The following is a 27432-nucleotide window of genomic DNA, read 5'->3' on the forward strand; positions in this document are numbered from 1 at the left end:
TGTTTCTGTCATCAACTGAAAGTGGTTGCAAGTGGGGAGCAGTTGTCAGAGGTCATCTTTATATGAATGAAAAAAATGTACAAAATGCAGTTAAAGTTGAAAGAATGAGATATTTGGACCAGTCAGAGCAGGTGTCAGCCCCTCAGGGTTGCATCTTCTGATGGAGGGGAGTAGGTTGACAGAAATAAAAAACGAGCAGCTTTGCTGTCCATCTTGCAGGACCACTATATGCAGGTACCTGTTATTAGTTCTGACAGAAATGAATGTTACAGTGAACAAAGACCACCAGTTTAAAAAAAAAAATCAAGACTACTTTATAAGAAGTGACATAGCACAACATTCAATTTCTCCAAATAAAAACAAAATATTATCATTCTTACATCACCAATGGAAGTGATGTCTAGCAACACTGAGGCAACTACTTCTAACATCAGCAATTATTCACCTCTTATTATATGTTTAATTTTAATTCACAAAATCATAACTTAAAAACATCAACACCTTCACAAAATCATACTAACAGGACATTCTACTGTTCCTACTGGCATGCACAGTTACATACTTACCTAATACAACAATGCCCAGAGCAATAACATTGGCCAGAAAAGAGCCAGTGGTGAGGATGTGGTAGTAGAAGCGAAGGATGAGTGTGAGGATAAGCCCAGCCCAGCCCATCATGTTTATGAGTGACCAAGCTCGGCGAGGTATAGTCTTGCCTTCATGTTTGGCTAAGTCGTTTTCTTTGGTGAAATCACCTGTGTTCATATAGCTGTCTAGCAATTGGTCCTGGCAAGTAAAGTGGAAAGGAAATACAACTTATGAGAAAGGGGGCTAGGTCAAACCATACATCCTGCTTACATCAATTCATTGCCTCTACCATCTTAGACCCCACAGATGAAGGGTGACCCTTGTCCCTTAATATACACTGACTGGGTCGAATCACAAAGAGAGAGAGAGAAAAAGAGAGAAAGAAAGAAAAAGAGAGAGGGAGGGGGAGAGAGAGGGAGGGAGGGAGGGAGAGAGAGAGAGAGAGAGAGAAAGAGAGAGAGAGAGAGAGAGAGAAAGAGAGAGAGAGAGCTGGAAAATGGGATGGAAAGAGAAAGGGAAAGAAAGGGAGGGAAAGAGAGGAAGAGAAAGGGAAAGAAAGGTGACCAAAAAGAAGCCAAATAACTATAGGCCTATAAGTTTGACTTCAATCGTAGGAAAAATAATGGAAACTATCATCAGAGATGCTATCGAACATCATTTAGAAAGTAACCGTTTGATAAATGATAGCCAGCATGGTTTCAGACGGAAACGTTCTTGTGTGACTAACTTACTCGAATTCTACAATACAGTTATCTTGAATTATGACAAAAGAAACAATATAGATTTAATATATCTAGACTTTGCAAAAGCTTTTGATACCGTCCCACACGAAAGACTACTTACTAAATTAGCTTTACACGGAATAAGTGGTAGCCTATTAGGTTGGACTAGTAATTGGTTGAATGGTCGAAAACAGAGAGTTGTTTTAAATGAAAAAACTTCTAGATTGAAAAATGTTACGAGTGGGGTTCCTCAGGGTTCTGTTCTTGGGCCACTTCTATTCATAGTATATATAAATGATATAGACCACGGACCAAAATCTATTTTCTCCAAAGTTGCTGATGATACAAAACTGTGTGGAATGGCAAATGATCACTTGAACCAATTAGATATTCAAGAAGATAAAGATAAACTACAGCAATGGTCTGACAAGTGGATAGTGGAGTATAACCTAAGTAAATGCAAGGTAATGCACATACGTAAAAATAACAGTAAGTACGATTACAAGTTATTTGGTAATTCGTTAACAAAAGTGGATAGTGAAAAAGATCTCGGTGTAATTATCAGTAACGATCTCAAATCATCCAAGCAGTCTATTTCAGCCTCTGAGAAAGCAAATAAGATTCTAGGACTGATTGCGTGATCTTTTGATTTCAAAAGTCCATCACTCATTAACAAGCTATATAAATCGTTAGTTCGTCCACATTTGGAATATACTGTTTCCGTATGGTCACCGAATCTCATTAAAGACATTGACAGACTGGAAAAAGTACAACGGCGAGCCACAAAACTGATTCCAAATATCAAAAATAAATCATACGAAAATCGACTAAAACATATGAGTCTGTTTTCCCTTAAAAGAGCGTAGACTCAGAGGTGACTTGATACAGGTCTTTAAGATTCTAAAGGGAATTGACATCAAAAGTGACAAAATTTTCACATTGAATGAGAATCAGACAAGAAACAATGGTCTCAAACTTTCCGGAAATAGATTCAATTTGGAAGTAGGTAGAAACAACTTTGCCAACCATGTAGTTAATGAATGGAATAAACTTCCTGCACAGGTAGTGCAATGTAGTTCAGTTCAAAGCTTTAAGAATCATTTAGATAAACACCTAAGCAAGATGCTGTAATGATTATAATTTATTTTATATTATTTGTTTTTGTTTTGTTATTTGTCTATTTGATTTTAATTTATTATTAGTTATATGTCAATTTATTATTATTTACGATTTACCTGTTTGTTTATTATTTAACTATACCTATGCATTCATTTATGTATTTTATTTGTTATTTATATTATTATAGTTTTTATTTATTATTTGATTATAATTATGATTTTTTTTTTCGCATCCGACCTAGATATGGACCAAAAGGTCTCCTGTTGGCATGCTCCGCCTTTGTAATCCTTTGTAATCTTTGAAAGAGAGGAAGAGAAAGGGAAGAGGGTGGGGAGTAATCTTTAACTCAATTTGACACTCACCTTACCCTTATACAACTCCATTAAGTAGTCTCCTGCCTCTTCCTCATCATCTGGAACATCCTCTAATGGAATTCGTCGCACATAGACTTCTCCCACGACTTTTTGACCTCTTAACATATTTAAAAGAGTTGGTTCAGCACCCAGCTTTCTGAGGGAAAACAAAGCATAACACAACTTACTTAAATGTAGGTGGCTGCCAAAAGGAACCTTAAAATATTAGCCAGAGCCTTCATGTAGGGTTAATTGATTTTACTTTATCTGTCTGGGGTATTGGCTGCTTGTTATTGTGGCAAAGTAGCATGCAGTTGATACTTTAGGGTCTATATGGGGTGCCCCTATGGACCAGAGCCACACATCATTTTGTCTCTGATAGAGGAAAACTCTGTTCATAGAGAAATTATGACACTTTTATACGACGACTGTCCCTCCGTTATGCTGTCCCCCAACCCCTTGCTGCTGTCCTGTACCATTTCTATGAGTATTCATTTTCTGTGGTGGGGGAATTCCCTGTGGTGAGGGAAAATAATACTGCCACCAAGTATTTCCACTTGGATCGTAAGAGGCGAGAAGAAAGGGACTGGGATTGGGACTAGGCATCTCTCTCCTTGTAGCCCCACATGGGACATTCCTAAACGAAAAAGTAAAGGAATAAGAGGGTCTGGGAGTTTTCGGACCAGCGCCCTGAGGTTTGGGTCTTTTAATGTGCGTGGATGTGGTACAGATGAGAGTAAAAGGGAAGAGATAGGTAGTATGTTTGTGAGAAGAAAGATAGATGTGTTGGCTTTGAGTGAAACTAAGTTGAAAGGGAAGGGTGAGTGTAAGTTTGGGAGTGTAAGTGGGAGGTTATCAGGAGTGAAGAGAGGGCGAGGGAGGGAAGGGGTGGCTATTCTAGTAAGTGAAGAGATAGGTAAACGTGTAGTGGAGTGGAAGGAGGTTTCCTCAATGATAATGTGGATGAAGGTGAAACTGGGAAAGGAGATGTGCATCTTTGTAAGTGCATATGGGCCTGGCAGTGAGAAGAGTGTAGAAGAAAGGGAGGCTTTTTGGGTAGACTTAAATGAGTGCATAGAGGATTTAGGGAGAAATGTCAATGTAATAGTACTGGGAGACTTTAATGCTAGGGTAGGAAATGGTCCAATTGAGGGAGTGGTTGGGAAATGTGGAGTTCCTGGAAAGAATCATAGTGGAGAGTTGATGGTGGAAATGTGTCTAGAGAGTTGATGATGGCAAATACAGTGTTTTGGAAGAAAGTCAAGCATAAGTACACATGGGAGAGGGTGGTGGAGGGAAGGGTGGTAGATAGAGCGTTGATGGATTATGTAGTGGTAAATAGGATTATGATAGGAAGAGTTAAGGATGTACATGTGCTAAGGGGAGAGGGTGGGGGAATATCAGATCATTTTTTGGTGGAAGGTAAGTTGAGAATGGAGGATAGATGGAGAAAGAGGAAAGGGACAAAAGGTAGGGAGGTGTTTAGAGTGAACTCTTTGAATGAAAAGGAAAAGGAGAAAGAGTACAAGAAGAAGCTGAAGGAGGAGTGGGAGGGAGTGAAGGATAGAGTAGAGCTAGGTGTGGAGGAGGAATGGGGATGGTTCAAGGAGGGAGTCACAAAGTGTGCAAGGATGGTGTGTGGAACAAGAAGGACAGGAGGAAATAGAAGGAAGGGTAGTGAGTGGTGGGATGAGGAAACAAAGAAGGTTGTAGAAGAGAAGAAATGAGCTTTCACAGATTGGTTACAAAATAGGACGAGGGAGTCATACGAGAGGTACAAAGAAAAGAAAAGAGAAGTAAAGCAAAAGGTAAAGGAGGCAAAGAGGAGAGCAGATGTGAAGTGGGGTAAGAGTATGACAGAAAATTTTGAAAGTAATAAAAAGATGTTTTGGAAAGAAATTATGAGAGGAAGAGGAGGCGAATCAAGTAGAGAAGAAAAGGTAAAAGGTGCAGATGGAGAGATGATAATGGAAGAGAAGGCAGTAAGGGGAAGATGGGCAGAATATTTTAGGGAGTTGCTAAATGTGAAGGAGGATAGGGAGGGAAAGATAGTTGCAGTGGGAAATGCTAAGAAAATGAGAGTGATGAGTGAGGAAAATGGAGGAGAAATAAGGAAGGATGAAGTGAAGGCAATTGTTAAGATGATGAAAGCAGGTAAGGCACCTGGTCTGGATGGATGCCATGCAGAATGTTTAAAAAAAGGAGGTACAGTGATGGTGGACTGGATGGTGAAGTTGTTTAATGTTTGTCTAAAAGAGGGTAGAGTGCCAGAGGACTGGAGGAGTGCCCGTATAGTTCCACTTTACAAGGGAAAAGGGGACAAATGTGATTGTAGCAGTTTCAGAAGGATTAGCTTGTTACGTGAAGTTGAGAAGGCTTATGGGAGGATCTTGATTGAGAGGATTAGGAGAGGAACAGAGGGAGTAATTGGTGAGGAACAGTGTGGTTTTAGGATGGATAGAGGTTGTGTAGATCAGATCTTTATGGTAAGACAGATATGTGAGAAAGCTGTAGGAAAGGGGAAGGATGTTTTTTGGGCTTTTATGGATCTGGAAAAAGCTTACGATAGGGTAGACAGAAAGGCACTGTGGGAGGTTATGCAGATATATGGGATAGGAGGAAAGCTTCTAGGAGCTGTCAAGAGTTTTTATGAGAGTAGTAGAGCTTGTATCAGGATTAGAAATGGAGAGAGTGAGTGGTTCAAGGTAAAGGTGGGACTTTGTCAAGGATGCGTTATGTCGCCCTGCCTGTTCAACTTATACATGGATGGAGTAGTGCAAGAGGTAAATGCAAGGGTAGTGGGTCAGGGATTGGAGATGGTTAAAGAAAATGGAGAAAAGTGGGAGGTGAGCCAGCTGTTGTTTGCGGACAACACTGTGCTTGTGGCAGGATCGGAGGGATTTAGGAAGTTGGTGACAGAGTTTGGGAGAGTATGTGATAGAAGAAAGCTAAAGATAAATGTGGGTAAAAGTAAGGTGATGAGATGTACAAGGGGTGAAAGTGGCAGTAGACTGGAAGTGAGCATTAAGGGAGAGCGACTGGAGGAAGTGGATAGTTTTAGATACTTGGGTGCAAATGTGGCAGGAAAAGGTGGAGTGAAGGTGGAGGTAGAATGTAGATTGAGAGAAGCGAGTAAATGCCTTGGTGGATTAAAAAATGTAATGAGGAATAGACATTTGGGAATGGATGCTAAGAGGAGACTATATGAAGGAGTGATTGTGCCAACACCACTGTATGGGGCAGAAACATGGAACATAAGAGAGGAAGAGAGAAGGAGTTTGAATGTGTTTGAGATGAGGTGTCTGAGAAGTATGATGGGGGTTACTAGGCTAGATAGAATGAGAAATGGGGAGGAGAACAGGGGTGGAAAGGGAGTTGGGAGATAGGGTTGATGAAAGAGTATTAGGATGGTTTGGACACATGGAAAGAATGAGTGAAGAAAGACTAGTAAAAGAGGTATGGAAGGCAGATGTGGAGGGAGTGAATATGAGGGGACATCCTAGGACGAGGTGGATGGATGGGGTGAAGGGGGCTTTGGGGAAGAGGGGAATGTCAGTTGAGGAAGGACAGGAGAGGACAGAAGACAGGGGTGAATGGAGAATGGTTGTATATGGATGATGTTGTGATGCATGAGGTGGAATGGGCAGGGGTTGGGGGGTGAGGTAGTATGTGTGAGCAAAATTTGATGCAGCCCGAAGGGATTTCTCCCTGTCTTCTCCTTTTATGCATGGGGGGACGCAGAGGGGGGTTCGCCGATTTAATGAAGCGGCCTTGCTGTGGATGTGCTGTGTCTTGCGACACTGCTTCTGACCCAGGGCAGCGGACAAGGTGCAGGGATGACCCGTCATCTGGGAGGTGCTAAGATAAGAGGGAGGGTGGGGGTGTGTGGAATGTATTCAGGGATGGAATGGGTGGGAATGATTTTATGCCTTTTTCTTTTTGGCTACCTCCCTTGTAAGGGGGAAAAAGCCTTGGTATATGTATGTATGTACTTTACCTGTCCACATTCCCAGCTCCACAATTCTTTGGTTTAGAATTAAAAACAACATGAAGTGAGACAATCCCTAAGATAACATATATAAGGATGAATAAATGCTTAGTAGTAGCTAGATCATAAATATTTATGTACAACTGAGTATGGAAGATATATCATAATAATATTGTACTATAGCTGCCTATCCATATACCAGAAGGCTTCTTCAGCCTCATAAGGGAGGTAGCCAGTCCACTGCCCATGCCAGTAGTAATGTAGCAACTATAGCTGTAACTAGAACAAAAGTCATCATGTGTGTCATCATATTTAAAGGGATTTAAGGTGCTTCATGTTTTCATTGTCACATACTTGTGTTATGTTGAAAGTTCAACTTCAAACTACAAGTTTGACCTCCCATACCTGTATTCAAACCCAAGCAAGTAGGGTGATAATTTTCTTTAGATATATTATAATGGGGAATGTCTGTTGAGCAAGAAAGGGAGAGAGCAGGAGATAGGGTGAGTGGAAAGCGACTGTGTACAGATGATTCTGTTATGCAAGGAAGGAAGGGGCAAGGGATGGCAGAGTAGGGGGTGCTTAAGTGTGAATGATATTTTGACACAGCCTGAAGGGATTTCTCCCCATCTTCTCTTTTTCTGCATGAGAGGATGGAGATGGGGGGTCACCAATTGGGTGAAAAGGCCTTGCTGTGGATGTACTGTGTCTTGCTTTGTTGCTTCTGACCCAGGGCAGTGGCCAGGATACAGGGATGACCCATCATCCATGAGGAACTATGATGTGAAACAGCAAAGGGTGGTGGATGGGAGTGGAATGGGTTGGAGTAGGTATGTGCCTTTGACTTGGCTACCTCCCTTACAAGGAAAAAAAAAAGCTCTTGGTATATACATAGATAATTTTTTAAACTGGCATTGGTGATGAAGGCAAATGCAAATGTGCTACACAGGGTTTGGAGTTAGTAGGTATTGTGAGTGAGGGGAAGTGAACAAGCTGTTGTTTGCAGATAACACTACACTTGTAACGGAACTGGAGGACAGACTGAAGCAGTTGGTGGTACTCATAGATTTTGGAGGGTATATGAGAGAAACTGAAAGTAAATCTGGGCAAAAGTCAAGTGATGAGATGTACCAGAAATAATGATGGAGGTGGTGGGCTAAAGGATAAAATGTTCGAGGAACTGGGAAACTTTAAATATTTGGGGCCACAAAGAGCAGGGATTGGAGGAGTGGGGGTGGAGGTAAGTTATACTGTATGGGATGTAAGTAAATGTCTGGATGGAGAGGAAAGTAAATACATATTTATACCAATGGCCACTTCCCCCACATAAGGGAGGTAGCCAAAAAACCAAAGGCATAAAATCCACTCCCATCCACACATACCCCACTCTCTTTAACCCCCCTCCCTCCCTCTTATCTTGGATCCTCCTGGATGACGGATCCCTGCATCTCTCCTGCTGCCCTGGGTCAGGAGTAATGTAGCAAGACACAGCACATCCACAGCAAGGACGCTTCATTTAGTCGGTGACTCCCAATCTCCATCCCCTTATGTAGAAAAAGAAAAGACGGGGAGAAATCCCTTTGGACTGCATCAAAATATTCACACATACTCCCTTACACCATCCCCCCCCCCCCAACTCCCTTCCATGCATCACAGCATTCTCCATTCACCCCATCTTTTGTCTTCTCCCTTCCTCAAAAGACATTCTCCTCTTAGTCTAGTAAGCGAATGACTGAGGTTGGACAAAATTGCTTTATTTTGTTTCTCAACTGATTTCGGTAGTAAATTAGGTCTACTATTCAGAAAAAAATAGTTTACCCTTGTCTGCTCACTGCTAGTACCCTAAATTTGCTAAAATCCAAAATGGCCGCCGCTGTGGGTACCGATTGCCAAAAAACGCGTATCTTCCAAACTATTTTGATTGTAAGTACAAACAAAGTAATTAATCTTATGTTTTTTTAGGTGGAGGAGTTCATTTACAGTGGTATCTTTCATCTGTATGTGACCAATTTGCAGATAATTGCATGTGTACTCAAATGTGTCCGATATAATGGTTTTATTTTCCACTCTATTCTGTCTTACTTGTAAGTCACAGCATGTATTCACTGTTATGACATTTTTCTAGATTGTTAATGGCTTTCTCTTCATTTTCACAGATAGCTTGTGCATGGAATAACAGTATATTTATGGTGGAGGAGATTAGTTAAGCAGACATGGCATGTGTTATCTGTAAAGAACTTATTAACTTGGACAAGCCGGATGATTATGCCCAATTGACAGAGAAAGGGTGTACAGGCATTAACAAAGCAAACAAACAAAGAAGTTTAGATGTACCTGATTTGGTTTATGATGAAAACCATGATATCTTTGTTCACAAAGTATGTAGAAGTAGGCATACAAATCCAAAAACTATCAAATCTGCAAAAAAGTGTGTATCATCTGAAGAGATCAAACCAAACCTGAGATCAGCTAAGGGAAATATTTTTTATTTCAAAACTCACTGCCTCTTCTGTGGATTGTTTGTGGAAACATGTCTAGCACAGAAAAATCCTTCTAAAGCTAGTTACAGATACAGCCGTGTTATGACACTAGGGTTTCAAGAGAACATTCTAAGCCACTGTGATATCAGAGAGGACGAATGGGCTTTGAGGGTCTATTCACGCCTCTCAGTGGTAAATGATCTGCCAGCTGAGGAGGCCCTGTACCATCACACTTGTAAGGACCTGTTCATGAAGGGAAAGGCTCCTCCAGAATTTGCATCTGAAGAGTGCACTTCTTCCACCAAAAGAAGAAAAGTGGGTCGACCTAGAAACACATCTAAACTTGGTGCTATTCAATATGCAATTGAATTTTTGGAAAAGAATGATGACGAGACCATTACATTGCAAGACTTGCACCAAGTTATGCTCAGAGAGAGTGGAATGAACGAAGAGGAAGTCTACACTCCCAAGCAACTGAAACGAGAGCTGGAGAACCACTATGGGACAAGGGTATCAATTACTACCATCAGACAATGCCCTAATGTCGTAACCCTGACGTCCAATGTTAAATCCATCATTCAAGAAGCCCATGACAGAGCAAGTGAAGTGAAGGAACTCTCTGATATGGACAAACTCATTGAAATTGTTGGGAAATTAAAAAGAACAGAGATAAAGTCAATGGAGCATCATAAAAGGGAGTATCCTACAACAGAAGACATAGGCTCTGTCGAATCAAATGTTGCATACTTACTTCATTCATTGCGAACTCTCCGAGGCAGCATTATCAAGAGCAGGAACGCAAAGCTGCATATCGCCTCAATAGGCCAGTCAATTATGCAGTCCACTTGTCCACACTCATTCCTCCCACCCCTACAAGTTGGTCTCAGTGTGGCACTGGAACACAAGTATGGTCACCATGATCTGGTTGATATGATCAACAAACTTGGCTTCTGTTCCTCATACACAGAAGCAAATAAGTACAGAACTAATGCTGCTGTATTGCAAGGCGATAATCTCCCAGAACAAGTGGCGCAATCATTTATCCAATACCAAGCAGACAACATTGACCATGCCTCCAGGAACTTAGATGGTCACGGATCAATCCATGTAATGGGTCAAATGGCAACACTCACGCCAGCTATCCAGAGCACCAGGAGAATTCCACAACTCAAGGTGGACATGGAGATCGTCAAGCAGTTGTCAAAAGTAAATCTGGTGGAACAAAGAGATCCAAAGGCAGTTCTTTCCAAAATCATGTATGCCAATATTGAAATATTACAGCAAGACATACAGAATGACAACCTTGATATTATGTGGACAGTGACCTTCCACCTTCAGAAACCGAAACCTATGTGGGCAGGGTATATGCAGATGCTGCATCGCAATATCCCACATCCTGGGAAAAGCTCCGACATATTTTTACCAATGATAGATCTCACACCGTCTGACCCTACCTGTGCACGCTCCACTTTGGAATATGTTGTTGACCATGCTAGTAAGTACAACACTACTCCAGTCATCACCTTCGACCAGCAGTTGTGGTGGATTGCCTTTATGATCATCGAAGCACAGCCTACAGACAGTCCACTGCAACAGATCGTCCTCGTCCTGGGTGGATTCCATACACAGATGAGCTTCTTGGGTTGTATTGGTGGTCTAATGGCTGGTTCTGTATTGAAGGAGGCAATGTCCCAAGTATATGCAGAAGGTAGCGTTGAGCACATGCTATCTGGGAAAGCAATGGCACGTGCCATCAGAGCTCGTATGCTGGTGGACGCTGCTCTAAACACCATGGCTACAGCACAGATGTTTGGTGTCCCTGTACCCTGTGTCTTCAGTCGGGAGGACTCAAGTCACCTTAATCAATTGGAAGGTAGGTACTCGAGTTGTGCTCGTGTGTTAAGTCTCCATTATGCATGTATGGATGTATTTATTCCAATAAATAGAGATGAAAATGGACATAAATACGGTCTTCGGAGTGGTGAAGATGTCTTCAGCGAGGAGGACTCAACTCACCTTGGTGATCAGATCGAAGGTGGGAATTTAAAACGTGCTTGTGTGATAAGTCTAAAGTATTTATGTATGGATGCATATATTTTATTGAATGGAGATGAAGATGCCGTTACAGGATGTGATACAACATCGAGGCCATACAGCATCGGCAAGGTCAAAGCAATGGCCAAATGTCACCTACTCCAGGGCCATGCTGATGCATTCATGATGCCAAATCAAAGCCATGATGAAATCACCAAGCATGGTCAGGCTTCTCTAGAAGTCTTGTACAGTTGTAAGCCTGGAAATAGCCTTGACCTTGAAAGAGCAGCCATGTTCAGTAGGAAGGTGGCGTCCAGATCAGTGTATCTGCCTCCCGAATCTCTCCCACCCACTTGTGATGCAGCCAGGTATCACAGTTACCGAGTATACCACCAGGTACAAACCTGGTTAGGAAATATCCTTGACCCAACCAAATGGGGATGGTTTCTTCAGACTATGAAGCTCAAGCCAGTGAGTATGCAAAGAGAAGCAGCTCCAGCATCCTTGCTGAAACTAGTCAAATGCAACTGCCATGGCAGGTGCGACAAAAACACCTGCTCCTGTCGCAAGAGCGGACTGTTGTGCACACTGGCTTGTGGTCACTGCAAGGGAATTGCATGCACCAATGCTGGAGCGAACAATGAAGAGTTTCTAGATGATTAAACTGTTCGTTATTGACTCATTGTTATCATGTTCAAGTAAAAAAAATATACGGTACGTTCAAGATGACTAGATTATTGTGTAGGTAGTTGACCTTGTATCACTTGACTCAATTATATAATTCAATGAAGGGCTCTTGTCCGAGCCATGGTTTGAACACATCTCAGTCCATGGGCGTAGCTAGAAAATTATATTAAGGGGGCCCAGAATTTGTATGTCTCCACGTCAGCGAGAAAGTGGAAAATATGTCCAAAAACTCAACGGAATTCAGTTGATTTGGGGGGGAACAGCCCCCGTGACCCCCATCTGGCTACGCCCATGTCTCAATCGCATAAAAAATATTGTAAATGAATTCTCTGACCCCAAAAGTATAAGATTTGACACTGTTTGCAATTACAGCCCTATTAGTATCGAAGATACGCTATTTTTGGGATTCGAAACCCACAATGGCGGCCATTTTGGATTAGGCCAAATTTATAATACTAGCAGTGAGCAGACAAGGGTAAACTATTTTTTCTGAATAGTAGACCTAATTTACTACCGAAATCAGTTGAGAAACAAAATAAAGCAATTTTGTCCATCCTGAGTATTTTATTTATTTATTTATTTATTTTTTGCTTTAATTACCGGACTATCTTTCCCAATGCCCCTTTTACCCCATGCATCTATCTCATCCTTGGTTGCCCCCTCATGTTCACTCCTTCCACCTCTGCCTTCCACACCTCTTTCACTCGTTCATTCCATGTGTCCAATCCATCCCAATATTCTTTCATCAACCCTATCTCCCAACTCCCTTTCCACCCCTGCTCTCCTCCTCACCTCCTCATTTCTCACTCTATCCAGCCTCATAACTAACCCCTATCATATTTCTCAGGGGAGAGGAAAGTGTCATAAGAAACAAGTATCTGGGTGTAAATGCAAAGAGACGACTGCATAAGGGAGTGGTTGTGCCCTTGGCACTGTATGGAGCTGAGACTTGGACTTTAAATGAGGTCGAAAGGAAAAACCCAAATGTGTTAGTGTTAAAGAACTATGATGGGCATTATGAGGATGGATAGCATGAGTAATGTGGAGGTTAGGCAGGCACTGGGGATGGAAAGAGAACTGACAGATATTTTGAGTGGAAGAGGAGGATAGGACTCAGATGGTGGGGTTTTTATTAACTATAGCTGTCAGACCCTGCTGTGGAAAAACTATACCTTACTCCATTGTCACTGATGGAAGGTAGGGCAACTCTTGTTCCCCAAGGTGCTGGGAAGGGAGGGGTAATTGAGTGCCTTCATTTATGTACAACATGGGTGCGTGCTTTGACATTGTTAACTCCCTTGTACCCCTTTCAAAGGGGAAAGGGATTTCGATACATTGTTCAACTAACAGAGACAGAGGAAGGTTTACTGAAGTTTGACAGTAAATTTGATAAAGGAGATATCTGAAAGTTAAAGTATCACAGAATAAGATAACACTGGTATTCAAAAATAGAAGGGGCAGCTGATGATACACGGATGCAAAGGGAGAAAATTAATCAGCAAGAAAGATATCTGAGAACTGATACACATGAGAATGGAACATAGGAAGAAGTAATGTCCATAGTGAGAGAGGAGTTGGCAGCAGATGCTCCAGGAAAAGTATAGAGAAATAAAAGGATGTCTATGGATGCAATGGGTGGGTGGAGAGCAAAGAAACAGTTTGTAGCTTACGTGTTGAATCCAACTGTGACATCATAGATGGCTGGAAAATTGCCTTTAAGAGATCTGACGCACTGTAAGAAACCTCGCTTTCTTGGAATGAGATGTCGTTTCAACTCTGGCAGTCCATTTTTACGGGCAAACTCCATACTTGCGGCATGCTTGGCAGGTGTGAAGCGTGTTCCCTCGGCAAACAGTAACATCTGCAACAGTGAATTCATTAACAGAACAATTTGAGACACAAAACAGTACACCAATCACAGACACAGATACTGCTGTACACACTTCCAATACAATCATACAAAACACAGAAAAAAAATACATCCCCAGTAGCACCAGAAAACCACACAACCTCAACTTCACACCAAGATCATCACAACACGCTCTCACACAGCAATAACCACATCAGTCAACTTACCTTCACGCAGACAAGCAAACACACTCACATACAAGACACCGAAGTGAAAGGAAGTGCAGCGATTGAGCTCTGATCTAAATGTTTTGTCACTGACACGAAGGAAACGAGTAGTTGTTATTGTGCGAAATGTGTAGGCTATGTTTCTCGTGTGACCGATAAGGTTAAATCCAGTTCTTAAAATAAGTATAGTTGGCACAATAGAGAAAGAAAAAGATGAAAAAATATTGAATGAACCAATGAAGAGAGGCCTGGATGTAATGTTGAGTCACTGAGAGGAGTAATTCCCAAGAGGACATGCTTAATTGACACACCAAGAATAAATCAAAGGTGTGAGAACAACAGTTTTTCAGGTTTCAAAGAAATCCAGGAGAAATAGGTAAAGGCTTAGATATTGATAGAGTAGTTAGATATAGCAATGCATCAAGAAATCGTGAAGTAAACAAATTATTGGAAATCATAGATTTAAAATTGGACTACCGAGCTGTACTTGGGAGATTGATTACTTTGCATAAGAGTAACGAGCAAACAATTAGAGAATTGAGTGACCTAAAGAGTGAAATTTATATGCTCAAGAGAAAATGAAAAAATAAAAAATGAGGATAAGAATAAAAATGAAGAACTAAAAAACAAGGTCAAAGAGCAATTACAGGTAGTGACCGGAAAGGTGGAAGAGTCAATCAAAGAAACAGACCTTGAAATAAAAAATCAGTGGAAACAAGAACAGGAAAATAAAAAATATCCTTTAGAGAAATAGTACAAAAGCAGATGGAGGAAAATACAAAAGAAACAGTTATGAAAGTAATTAAAGAAAAGGAAAATTGGGTGAGAGATACAGTAGACAAAGGTAAATGCATTGTGGTCCATGGTATCCAAGAAAAACACAATGTGTATAAATACCAGAGAGAAAAGGAGGAAAAGGAAATAGCTAAGGAAATTCTGAAAGAAATTCAGGACAAAGGGCAAAATTTTGACAAAGAAATTGATGAGATTCACAGGATAAGCAAATACTCAAAAGAAAAACAACATAGACTCCTGAAAATAAAACTAAGAACTCAAATGATAGCCGAGGAGATACTTTGGAAAGTGGTTAAATTAGAAAACACTCAGAAATTCGGACATATATAGATAAAAAAGGAAATGAGTTATGAGGAAAAAGAGAAAGATAAGGCTCTCAGAATTGAAGTCAACGATAGAAGTGAGAAAAGAATGGTGACCGGAAAAAACGAGTTTCTTGTGGAGAGTACTGGATCTGACACTGAAAAAATGGTATATCAGAAAAATGGAAACTTAAATAAAAAAAGAGAAGAAAATATGAAAGTAAAAGTGGCATACACACATATTGATGGTATGATCTCTGGAATTAATTAACTAAACGACTATCTGGAAATAGAGAAACCTGATATTATGGGAATTCTGGAGACAAAACTGAAAGGCCCTCTATCAACAATTATGGTGGGACAAGGTCTATACAACCACTGGGCCAAAAACAGAACAGACAAACAGGGAGGAGGTGTCATGATATTGGCCAAAAAGGGTTTAAATGTGACAAAGATAAATGAAGGCAAATATAATGTGGAATCAATTATGATTAAAGTTGTAAATACATACATACATATACCAAGGCTTTTTCCCCCTTACAAGGGGGGTAGCCAAAAAGAAAGGCATAAAATCACTCACAACCATTCCATCCCTAAATACACTCCACTCCCCTCCACCCTCCCTCATATCTTAGCACCTCCTGAATGACGGGTCATCCCTGTGCCTTGTCCACTGCCCTGGGTCAGAGGCAGTCTCACAAGGCACAGCACATCCACAGCAAGGCCGCTTCATTAAATCAGCGACCCCCCCCCCCCCGCATAAAAGGAGAAGACGGGGAGAAATCCCTTTGGACTGCGTCAAATTTTGCTCACACATACTAGCTCATCCCCCCACCCATTCCACCTCATGCATCACAACCTCATCCATATACAACCATTTATCATTCACCCATCTTCTGTCCTCTCCCAAAGAGGGGTTGCGTATAGATGAGACTCTTATCTGAGCACCTGCACCTTATATTAGTTGTTTGTTTGTTATTGTTTGTTTATTATTATTTGCTTGATTTTTATTTAATATTAGTTATCTGAGGCAAAGAGGAGAGCAGGTGTGAAATGGGGTAAGAGTATGACAGAAAATTTTGAAAGTAATAAAAAGATGTTTTCGAAAGAAATAAAGAGAGGAAGAGGAGGCATATCAAGTAGAGAAGAAAAGGTAAAAGGTGGTGATGGAGAGATGATAATGGAAGAGAAGCATTAAGAGGAAGATGGATAGAGTATTTTTGGGAGTTGCTAAATGTGGGATGGTTTGGACACATGGAAAGAATGAGTGAAGAAAGACTAGTAAAAAAGGTATGGAAGGTAGATGTGGAGGGAGTGAACACGAGGGGACGACCTAGGATGAGGTGGATGGTTGGGGTGAAAGGGGCTTTGAGGAAGAGGGGAATGTCTGTTGAGGAAGGACGGGAGAGGACAGAAGACAGGGGTGAATAGAAAATGGTTGTATATGGATGATATTGTGATGCATGAGGCGGAATGGATGGGGGGGATGGGGGGTGAGGTAGTATGTATGAGGAAAAATTTGATGCAACCCAAAGGGATTTCTCCCCATCCTATCCTTTTCTGCATGAGGGGACGGAGAGGGGGGTCACCGATCTAATGAAGCAGCTTGGCTGTAGATGTGCTGTGTCTTGTGACACTGCCTCTGACCCAGGGCAGTGGATAAGATGCAGGGATGACCTGTCATCCAGGAGGTGCCAAGATAAGACGGAGGGGAGTGGAGTGTATTAGGGATGGAATGGGTGGGAATGGTTTTTATGCCTTTGTTTTTTAGCTACCTCCCTTGTAAGGGGGAAAAAGCCTTTGATATATGTATGTATGTATTAGTCATCTGTCAATTTACTATCATTTACTATTTATCTGTTTATTATTTAACTACACCTATGCATATATTTGTTTTACTTATTATCATTCATATTATTATAATCTTTATTTATTTTTCTTTAATTTATTTATCATTATTAAATTTTTTGGAATAGAAGAAAGAGAATGGAAGGTGGCACAGGACAGAAAGACATGGCGAGACGCTTCGAAAGCAGTTATGGATCACCAAGTGGCCCGAAGACCAGCGGAGTAAGAGTAAGAGAAGTATTACATTTTTTTCCGCATGCAACCTAGTTATGGACCAAAAGGTCTCCTGTTGGCATGCTCCGCCTTTGTAATCCTTTGTAAACTACTGGCTCATTTACTTCCCTCCACTCTCACTAACTCTAAACCCCTGCCTAGCACCCTTGCATTTATCTCCTTCACAACTTCATCCATACATATGTTGAACAACTATGGAGACATTATACAACTCAAATGCAGCCCCACCTTCACCTTAAACCCTTCATTCCATGAACAGACTACCCCCACCCACTCATACACCGTGGTTACTCACCCAGACAGGATATGGGTAGTCAAAGAATTCTTGCACTTGGTTGTGCATGATACTCTGGTCCCGCTGCCAGTTGCGGTGTAGGAATATGACATCTGACATCGACCAACCCCATCCAATGGTTGGCACATACTTCATCATGTTCTTGACAAACACTTTAGCTGCCTGTATGAAAGAGAAAGAAATGCACCTTTTAAATCACCAATGACAAAACACTAAATTTCCAATCCAAAATAATATGTATTAGAAAATGAAGAAATAAATTCATTTCAACAGATGATGAAATGTATTCAAACATGGGAAAAATGGGGAGAGGAAGAGAGGATGGGAGAAGAAAGATTTTCTCATGGATACTACCTATCAAAAGAGAGGGGAGAGGCTGGAAGATGGTGGATGGATGGGGGGAGAAGAAAGATTTTCTGAGGGGGACTTCGTCAAGGATGCGTTATGTCGCCCTGGCTGTTCAACTTATACATGGATGGGGTAGTGCGAGAGGTAAATGCAAGGGTAGTGGGTCAGGGATTGGAGATGGTTAAAGAAATTGGAGAAAAGTGGGAGGTCAGCCAGCTGTTGTTTGCGGACGACACTGCGCTTCTGGCAGGATCGGAGGAGGGATTGAGGAAGTTGGTGACAGAGTTTGGGAGAGTATGTGATAGAAGAAAGCTGAAGATAAATGTGGGTAAAAGTAAGGTGATGAGATGTACAAGGGGTGAAAGTGGCAGTAGACTGGAAGTGAGCATTAAGGGAGAGCGACTGGAGGAAGTGGATAGTTTTAGATACTTGGGTGCAAATGTGGCAGGAAAAGGTGGAGTGAAGGTGGAGGTAGATTGAGATTGAGAGAGGCGAGTAAATGCCTTGGTGGTTTAAAAAGTGTAATGAGGAATAGACACTTGGGAATGGATGCTAAGAGGAGACTATATGAAGAAGTGATTGTGCCAACAGTACTGTATGGGGCAGAAACATGGAACATAAGAGAGGAAGAGAGAAGGAGTTTGAATGTGTTTGAGATGAGGTGTCTGAGAAGTATGATGGGGGTTGCTAGGCTGGATAGAGTGAGAAATGAGGAGGTGAGGAGGAGAACAGGGGTGGAAAGGGAGTTGGGAGATAGGGTTGATGAAAGAGTATTAGGATGGTTTGGACACATGGAAAGAATGAGTGAAGAAAGACTAGTAAAAGAGGTATGGAAGGCAGATGTGGAGGGAGTAAACATGAGGGGACGTCCTAGGATGAGGTGGATGGATGGGGTGAAGGGGGCTTTGGGGAAGAAGGGAATGTCTGTTGAGGAAGGACGGGAGAGGACAGAAGACGGGTGAATGGAGAATGGTTGTATTTGGATGATGTCGTGATGCATGAGGTGGAATGGACGGGGGGATGGGGGGGTGAGGAAGTATGTGTGAGCAAAATTTGACGCAGCCCGAAGGGATTTCTCCCCGTCTTCTCCTTTTATGCATGGGGGGATGGAGAGAGGGGGGTCGCCGATTTAATGAAGCGGCCTTGCTGTGGATGTGCTGTGTCTTGCGACACTGCTTCTGACCCAGGACAGTGGTCAGGGTGCAGGGATGACCCGTCATCTGGGAGGTGCTAAGATAAGAGGGAGGATGGAGGGGTGTGGAATGTATTCAGGGATGGAATGGGTGGGAATGTTTTTATGCCTTTTCCTTTTTGGCTACCTCCCTTGTAAGGGGGAAAAAGCCTTGGTATATGTATGTACTATCTATCAAAGTTATGGAGAGAGGCTGAAGGGTACATGTGGCTTTAGAGGCTGAAGGGTACATGTGGCTTTAGATACTTAGGGGTACATGTGGCAGAAAAGGGAAGAGGGGAGGTTAGGGTGCCAATAGCCATCTAAGACAATTTTTGAAAGTTGTGATTTTTTCACCTACTTTGGTTGAATTCTGTATTGTGTTGAGACACTATTATGTGCAAAGTTTAAGGAGGATTAGTTAATATTTAGTGGTGGCATAATGACTTTAAAGTTTTCTATCTCTTCCCACAGGTCATGGCTACTCGAAAAAAAAAGTGAGATTTGGTTGGTAGGACATAGCATAGAGTGCATAACTGGTGCCAAGCTCCAAAGCCGTGGAGATGCCCTCCGCCCCTTTTCCTTCTATCACAAGGATCAAAAGAAAACCATTCCTGACAGTGCTGCAGAGGCCAAGGAAGTTTTGGACTTCTGGCTCCAAGCCCAGATTCCGATGAGCATCAGGAGAAAGACCGTCTCCCTCTTTGAAGTGTGGAAGGTTCTGCAGAAGAGCAAGCAGAATACAGGAGTCAAGCCCCAGGAGAAGGAGAAGGCGTTTGAAGAAAGTCTCCCAGACCTTCTGAACATTGCCCACGCTGATGTGCTTGCCCTGATGACCATCAAGGAGGACAAGGACTTCCTCATGGCACAGCGGGAGAAGGGGAGACAGGGTTCCATGGTGGGGCATGACAAGAAGTTGGAAGCTGGGGTCCGTCGACAAGAGAGAATTGCTGCACGTGGTGGATATGACCGTGGAATTGGAGTCCTCCTCGTCCGCATCCTCCAATCCAGTTCGTCCCTCCTCGACCTCCTCATCTGGTGATGAAGGAGCCTAACTGCCCAAGCAAGCAAGAATGCAAGGGACCAAGATGGTGAGGTCCCCTGATCTAGTCGGCGCGCTGGATCAGACGGGGGTCAGCAGCCATCAGGTTCTTTGAATCATAGCTGCAACGGCAAGTAGCTTGGACCATGATCCCCAGGAACTCGTCCTCAACCCGGAGTCCATCTGAAAGGCAAGAGCCAAGTACTGGGTGTTGCTGGCAGGAGAAATCAAGGAGGCATTCAGTCCACAGACTCCCCTCACCGTCCACTAGAATGGTAAAATCGTCTCTCAAGACGATGGATCTCAGGCCAACTGGCTCGCCATTATTGTCATCGGTTAAGGTGTGGAGAAACTCTTGGGTGTTCCCAAGCTGCGTGCTGGGATGGGCAAGGCTGCTGCCACGGCTGTCTTTGAGTGTCTGGAAGATTGGGGGATCAGTGACCACATCATAGGGATGTGCTTCGACACCACCAGTGCAAACACTGGCGAAGTCAACAGAGCCCGCACCTTACTGCAGGAAAAGATGGAGCTGCCCCTATTCTCGTTCACCTGCCATCACAATGTGCACGAACTTCTAGTTGAAAAGGGTTTTGCCTCATGCTTGGGACCCTCTTCTGGCCCTGAGATCAACCTCTTTTCGCAATTCAAGGAGTACTGACAGTTCTAACCTCCCCGAGACCTCGGCTGCCAAGAGGGAAGCCATCATCGAATTCCTGAATGCCATCATGATCCAGAAGCAGTCCCAAGATGACTACAGGGAACTGACGGAGCTCACCATCACATTCCTTGGAGGTGCTCTTCCCAAGATGACAATCCAGCGCCCTGGTGCTCTCCACCAAGCGCGGTGGATGGCACACATAATCTACTCCCTGAAGATATTGCTGTTCAGAGAGCAGATCACCAGCTTGGTCATGCCAGGGGAGATCTCAGGCCTCAAATGCTTCTCCTTCTTCATCTCTGAGGTCTACATCATCCGCTGTTTCGAGTCCATGCTCCCCACATATGCCCCAACCAATGATCTCAAACTCAGAAAGGACCTCCTGGAACACCATGATTCTCCTCTTGGAAAGGCATGCTTCAAGGTACTGAACCGTCATTTCTGGTATCTGAGTGAAAACCTGATCGGCCTGTCCCTCTTCAACCCGCGGCTCTCTCCCTATATCAAACAAGCCATCCTGCACCAAGAAGGAGCAGAGAAAGCCCCCAAACAAATCAACATTCCAGAAGAGAGTGTAACAATGGCAACGCTGTCTTTGTTTGCCTCTAAGAGGTCTCAACGTCTCCTGGATATTCTCAGTATCTTGCCGGACTTCCTTTCCACAAATCCGCGGAAGTGGGAAGAGGAGAAGACGTTTGGTGATGCCTGCCGCCTCATACAAGGATTGCATGTGGCCAATGACACAGCAGAGCGAGGGGTGGCACTGATGCAAGCATTCAATCTTCGCCTGACGAAAGATGAGGAACAGCGCCAGTTCCTTCTCCAGGTCAGTGAAGACCACCGGCACCACCAGCCCAGCACCTCCTCCAAGGAGACCCTCCCCTGGCCAGCATGGCGACATTGAGTGGGGTGGTCTCCCATCATACCCCCCCCCCCCAACACCGAGGAGCTAATACTGTGTGTGCACAGTGCAGAGGGACCAGCGGGGTGCTGGAGGAAGGAAAATTTTGCCAAAAAATGTAATTTTCGCAGGAAAATTAATTTTTCCCTGATACAAACCTGAGGTACTCCTTACCCAAGGATACGCGGCGCGTTTCTACCGCTAACACTGTGTGTGCTTGAAAACACCTCACTCCGAGGGTCTGGGCAACCATTATCCTCAGTAAGGGGCCCTCCTGGGGCAAGGGGGGCCCCCCCTCCCCCCGCAAGGGTAGGAGGGTAGAAGCTCCATTGTCTGAGCCAGGTATGAAATTAGTCACGAGGGTTGACAGGCCAGGGAGAAGGAACTACTAGCGGGGTGGATGAGGAGGGCCATTAGAGGTAAGGAGTACCTCAGGTTTGTATCAGGGAAAAATTAATTTTCCTGCGAAAATTACATTTGTTCCGAAGAATACAAACTCTTCGGTACTCCTTACCCAAGGAGACTTGGACTTAGGGGGGAAGGAAGTATTTGTCTAGCCTGGGAAACCCTCGTAAGGAGAAAATGTAGAGTGCTAAGATCTACGTTGACCAGACCCTTATACATTCCCCGAAACTGTGAAGGGCACCTGGATCTGTTCCCAGAGTGGAGACAGACAGGGCATACTCACTTTGTACCCCTTGTAGGGCTCGAACTGATTCCCTTGGAATGCTTGAGAGCCCTCGGTGAGGTAAGGGAATGTAGGAGTATGAGAAGGACTTGAGATAGGTATCCCCGTGGTTGCCGATCCAGAACTTGGATGAGGCTTCAGGGTTGGCTGTGTGCCATTGGTACGGGGTATGTTATCTCAGGACTTCTTGGGCAGCCACTATGGGGCCTAGAGAGAAGGTCCCTAAGGATTCCCACATGACATCTTTGAGGTAAAAGGAAGTGAACGTAGTCTGGGACTTCCATATACCTGCTTGAAGGACCTGGTTGACTGACCGATTCTTTCGGAAGACTAGGGAGGGTCCTATTGCCCTGAGGTCATGAGCTTTTGCTCCAGGGTAATCCGTGGGGCTCGAGGCGTAGGCCCTGCGGATGACTTCCTTGATCCAGTAAGAAATGGAAGTCTTAGTGACGGGCTTGGGTGTACCCCTGGTAGAGACGAACAGTCTTGGCAAGTCTGGTCTAAGATGCTTCGTCCTCTTGAGGTAGGTCCGGATAGCACGTACCGGGCATAGGACCATTTCTGCATGTTCGCCCCCTACAAAGTCGTCCAAGGAAGGAATACTAAAGGACCAGAATCTAGGGTCGGCTTTGGCCGGATCCTGGTTTTTGGCAACGAATTGGGGCAGAAAAGTGAAGGAGACCTCTTGCCATCCTTTCGAGTGGGCGACTCGATAAGAGATGGCATGCAACTCCCCGACCCTCTTGGAAGACGCCAGGGCCAAGAGAAAGACTGTCTTCAAGGTGAGGTCCTTGAAATTAGCATCTCGGAGGGGTTCGTAAGGGGGGCCCCGCAGAGCGTTGAGGACTAATGCCACATCCCATGGAGGAGAAGTGATCTCCCTGGGGGGGCATGATTTTCTGAAATGTCTGAAGAGCATGGAAATTTCTGGAGACAGGGCTAGATCCATGCCCTTCAGAGAAAACACCTGATTAAGAGCTGCCCTATAGCCCTGCACTGCCGAGAGGGAGATCTTCTTGGACTTCCGGAGGAAGTGGAAGAAGGAGGCAATCAGAGGAATGGTGGCTTGCTCTGGGGCTATTGCTCGGGAGTGGCACCATTCTGCAAAAGCATTCCACTTCCCTTGATAAAGGGCAGCTGAGGAAGAGCGAATAGGGGAGGACATGTCTTCTGCCACTTCTTTGGGGAAACCCTTCTCTAGGAGGATCCGGACCATAGTCTGAACGCGTGAAGTGCCAGGGCTGACGGGTTCTTGTGCCAGGCCCCGTTGACTGGTTGATGTAGAAGGTCGGGTCTTCCCTGAAGGGCCAGGGGCTCCTCCACTGCTAGCTCGAGGGCGTCTGGAAACCATGGGGCTTCCGGCCACCAGGGAGCGATCAAAGTCATCCGAAGGTTGGATGCGGTTCGTACTCTCTGGAGCACCTTTTGGAGCAAGGGAAACGGTGGGAAAGCGTAGGTGTCGAGGTTGTCCCAGCTTTGCAGAAGAGCATCCTCTCCCGCTGCCAGCGGATCCGGGAGAGGGCTGAAATACACCGGGAGCTGGTGGTTCCATCTGGTGGCGAAAAGGTCCACCAGAGGGGAGCCCCATTTGTTGATGAGGAAGGTTGCCACTTCCGGATGGAGGGACCACTCCGTGCTGATTACCTGACTCCTTCTGCTGAGGTGGTCCGCCCAGACATTCTTTTTCCCTGGGATGTAGCGAGCTCTGAGTGTCACTTGGAGGTTCTCGGCTAATAGGAGGATCTCCATAGTGAGATGGCAGAGGTCCTGGGAGACTGTGCCCCCCTGCTTGTTCAGGTAGGCTACTACCGAGGAATTGTCCGACATGATGCCCACAACTTTCCCCGAGATTTGACCCGAGAAGTGACGGAGAGCCAGCAGTACCACTTTCAATTCTAGCCAGTTGATATGGGCTGTCCGCTCGACCGTGGACCAGGAACCGCTGACGTGATCGTCGTTGAGGTGGGCCCCCCAGCCCTCCTTGGAGGCATCGGAGAAGAGGAGGACTTCGGGGGGAGATGGGCCGAGGGGCATCCCCACGAGCAGGTTGCACGGGTCCTTCCACCAGAGAAGAGAATGCTTGACCTCTCCGGTAAGGGTGATGTGTTGACGGGTGTCTCCCCTTAGCGGGGACCACTGGGACTTGAGGAGCCACTGTAGGGGTCGCATTCTCAGTCTGCTCCTGGGTATTAACCTCTCGACGGAGGCCATGTGGCCCAGGAGGACTTGGCACTGTTTGGCCGTGAGGAACCCGGTCGATAGTGCCTGCACGACGAGGGAAGAGAGATTCTGGATTCGCTTCTCTACTGGGAATGCCTGCATGAGGGAAGAGTCCAGAACCATACCCAGGTACGTGACTCTCTGTCTTGGAATGAAATCTGACTTCGTCCGGTTGACCGTGGAGCCCAATTTGCGGATGAAAGCTAGGACTATCCCCAGGTGGTCGCGGCATAGCTGGGCGGAGTGTGCCAGGATCAGCCAATCGTCCAGGTAACGGAGTAGGCGAATCCCTCTGGAGTGGGACCACGCTGAGACGAGTTTGAACACTCTGGTGAAGACTTGGGGTGCTGTGGAGAGGCCGAAGCATAGGCAGGTGAATTGAAAAGTGGTCCCCTTGTGGACGAAGCGGAGGAATTTTCGGGATGAGGGATGGACAGGTATTTGGAAATAGGCGTCCTGGAGGTCCAGGGACACCATGAAGTCCCCTTCCCTGATAGACGCCCTCACGGCCTCTGGGGTGTCCATCCGGAACTTCGTCAGGGAAAGGAACTTGTTGAGAGGAGACAGATCGATGACAGGTCTCCACCCCCCTGTAGCCTTTGGTACTAGGAATAGCCTCGAGTAGAACCCCGGGTCCGGAGTTGAGACTTCCTCGAGTGCTCCTTTCTGGAGCAGAGTGGAGATTTCCTCCACTAGGGCCCGCCCGCGATCCGAGTCCGGATGGTAGTTGCTGACTTGGATGGGATAGGGGGAGAGGCTGGGGATGGTGTGAAAAGGAAGACGATAGCCTGCCTTGATAACCTGGATGGTCCAGTCCTCCGCCCCGGCAGCCTCCCATTCTCTCCAGTAGAGAGAGAGGCAACCTCCTATCCTGTGCGGGAGGGCAGGCGAGTTCCTAGAATTTCCTGCGTTGGGGTCCAGAGCCTCTATGATGTTTGCGCCCCTGTTCTCTATTGGGGAAGGGGCGGGGCTTTCCTGTCTGGGCTTTGGACTTCGAATGGGGAGGGGGCCCGGCTTCCCGCTTAGGGAGACGAAAAGGCTGCCTCTGCGTCTGAAAGGACCGAGGGGTCGATGGGGGGGTGGTCCTTGGCCTCGAGCTAGAGACGGCTGTTCTCTCAATGGCTCTGTTGTGTAGCAACTGGTTGGTGCTAGCGATTGCCGAGTCCACCACATCCGGGGGAATCAGCGTGTGGGTGAGCAGGGGGGCCCTCCTCAAAGGAGCATAAATCTCCCTGAGGAGGGGGTCACTGGGGTCCCCGAGGATGGTGTCTCTCCTGCGGGACTCGAAGTTGGCCCAGGACGTTGAGAGACAGGAAGCCTGATGCTTCAGGGCTCTGCTCGCGCTTGCCAAAAAAGCCTGGAGGTCGCATTCTTCCTGGGGTTGTAGTTCGGGTAAGAACTCCCTCGCCGAGGCAAGGAGGCGTTCTAGCCAGGAGTTCACCGCCAGGGACAGAGCCAGTGAATGAATGTGGTCGCTGACTTCCCTGCCGGAGAGGAGGACGTTTCGTCTGCGCAGCGACTCGGCGTCCGCCTTAACCAGCTCTGGTAACCTCGCCGGGATCGAGGCAGGTCTGAGGGCTGACCCCGATGGGGTGTAGAAGCGCTTCTGGTGTTCCAATGGGACCGGATGCCAACGCGCCCTCTCGGTCGTCCTTGTTGCGAGAGCGTCGGAGGCCTGGGCCATGGCCCTCGCTGTCTGCGTACTCCATGGAAGGTGGAGGGGAGTAGGCTGGGCTTTGTGAGAGTTGGCCGCCATGAAGATGTCAGACTCGAATGTGGCTTCCTCTTCTTTCGGGGGGCCCAGTCGATTCGCCCTCCGAACCCTCGCGAGGACGTCCGAGAAGGAAGGTGGGACCACCATCGAGGATTCCGACTGGGAAACGGGAGGGGAAAGGGAGCGTGACCCCCCCCCTACGGCGCTGTGGACATCGTCGTCGGCGTAGGAGGGGTCGGCACGGGCAGAGAGGAACCGCACGCTACCATCCTCGTCACTGATGGGTTCAGGGGGGGGCTGAGCAAGTGGAAGCTGGTCGAGGGGGGCCCTTGGGGGCGGAGACTCCTCACGAGCTGCTTGAGAAGCGCGGAAAAATTCCCGTTGGGCCTCCATCTGTTCCTTCAACGTAGTGACGAGTGAACAGAGAGTGGGGAGGAGGTCCGGGGAATGTCCTCTTGGAGGGTCCCGCCTGGGTGCGGATGGTCCGGGAGACGCCAGGGGGAGACTGCCTCCTCCGGACGAAGCTGAGTCACCTACGACGAACGCGCGTGTGGGTACACCTCGGGCTTCCTGCCCACCGGGCATAGAAAGGGTTCCGGTGATGACCCGGCTCGTCTGACGAGAGGTGGAAGGGGTGGGACTGGGGGTCACCCGAGAAGGAGAAGAGGCTGACGCGCTCCGAATCTCCGAACTCGGTTCCTTTGTCCGTGGGGGGGTGGAGCTGCCGGGTAGCACCGCGGAGCCCGCGGACGCAACCGGGAAAAAGCTCGTACCCGGGGGGTAGTTCGCGGGGGCTAATGGCGCGTGCCCGTCGAAACTAGCCCCCCTTTTGGCAGGAACAGGAGACAATTTAGCCTGAGACTGACTCGGGGCGGCTATTGTACAACCTTTCCGTTTACTACGCTTAGGAGGGGGGAGACAACTGCCCGCGTCCTCCGCCGACGTAGCATGCCTTCTCTTTGTGTCGGGTGAGGGGGGAAGCCATCTTCCTGGCCCGCGTATCTTGACCCGTGGCTGCACCTTCCGGTGAGCATGAAAATACGCGGACCACTGCTTATCACCCCATTGAGCGCACGTAGTACACGGGGATGAAGGGGAACATGCCAGATTCCGACAATGGATACACCAAGAGTGTGGGTCCACAGTTGTGGGTGGGAGAAGAGCCCGGC

At 45.8% G+C, this 27432-nt stretch overlaps 1 protein-coding gene across 2 annotated transcripts in view; it reads right to left on the reverse strand.

Annotated features, from left to right (window-relative positions):
- LOC143023325 (1-acyl-sn-glycerol-3-phosphate acyltransferase gamma-like) overlaps positions 1-27432 on the reverse strand; it is a 51913-nt gene that overhangs the window by 9773 nt on the left and 14708 nt on the right. For both annotated transcript variants that reach the window (XM_076181857.1, XM_076181858.1), the window contains 4 exons: positions 17522-17683; positions 13642-13832; positions 2792-2939; positions 567-786 (listed from right to left, as the gene is read on the reverse strand). In XM_076181857.1, the coding sequence (XP_076037972.1) occupies positions 567-786; positions 2792-2939; positions 13642-13832; positions 17522-17683 (721 nt within the window). The remainder of the gene's footprint in view (positions 1-566; positions 787-2791; positions 2940-13641; positions 13833-17521; positions 17684-27432) is intronic.

Source organism: Oratosquilla oratoria, unplaced genomic scaffold (genome assembly GCF_046742065.1).
Source record: "Oratosquilla oratoria isolate Oo_2021 unplaced genomic scaffold, ASM4674206v1 SCAFFOLD45, whole genome shotgun sequence".
Taxonomy (NCBI): Eukaryota; Metazoa; Arthropoda; class Malacostraca; order Stomatopoda; family Squillidae; genus Oratosquilla; species Oratosquilla oratoria.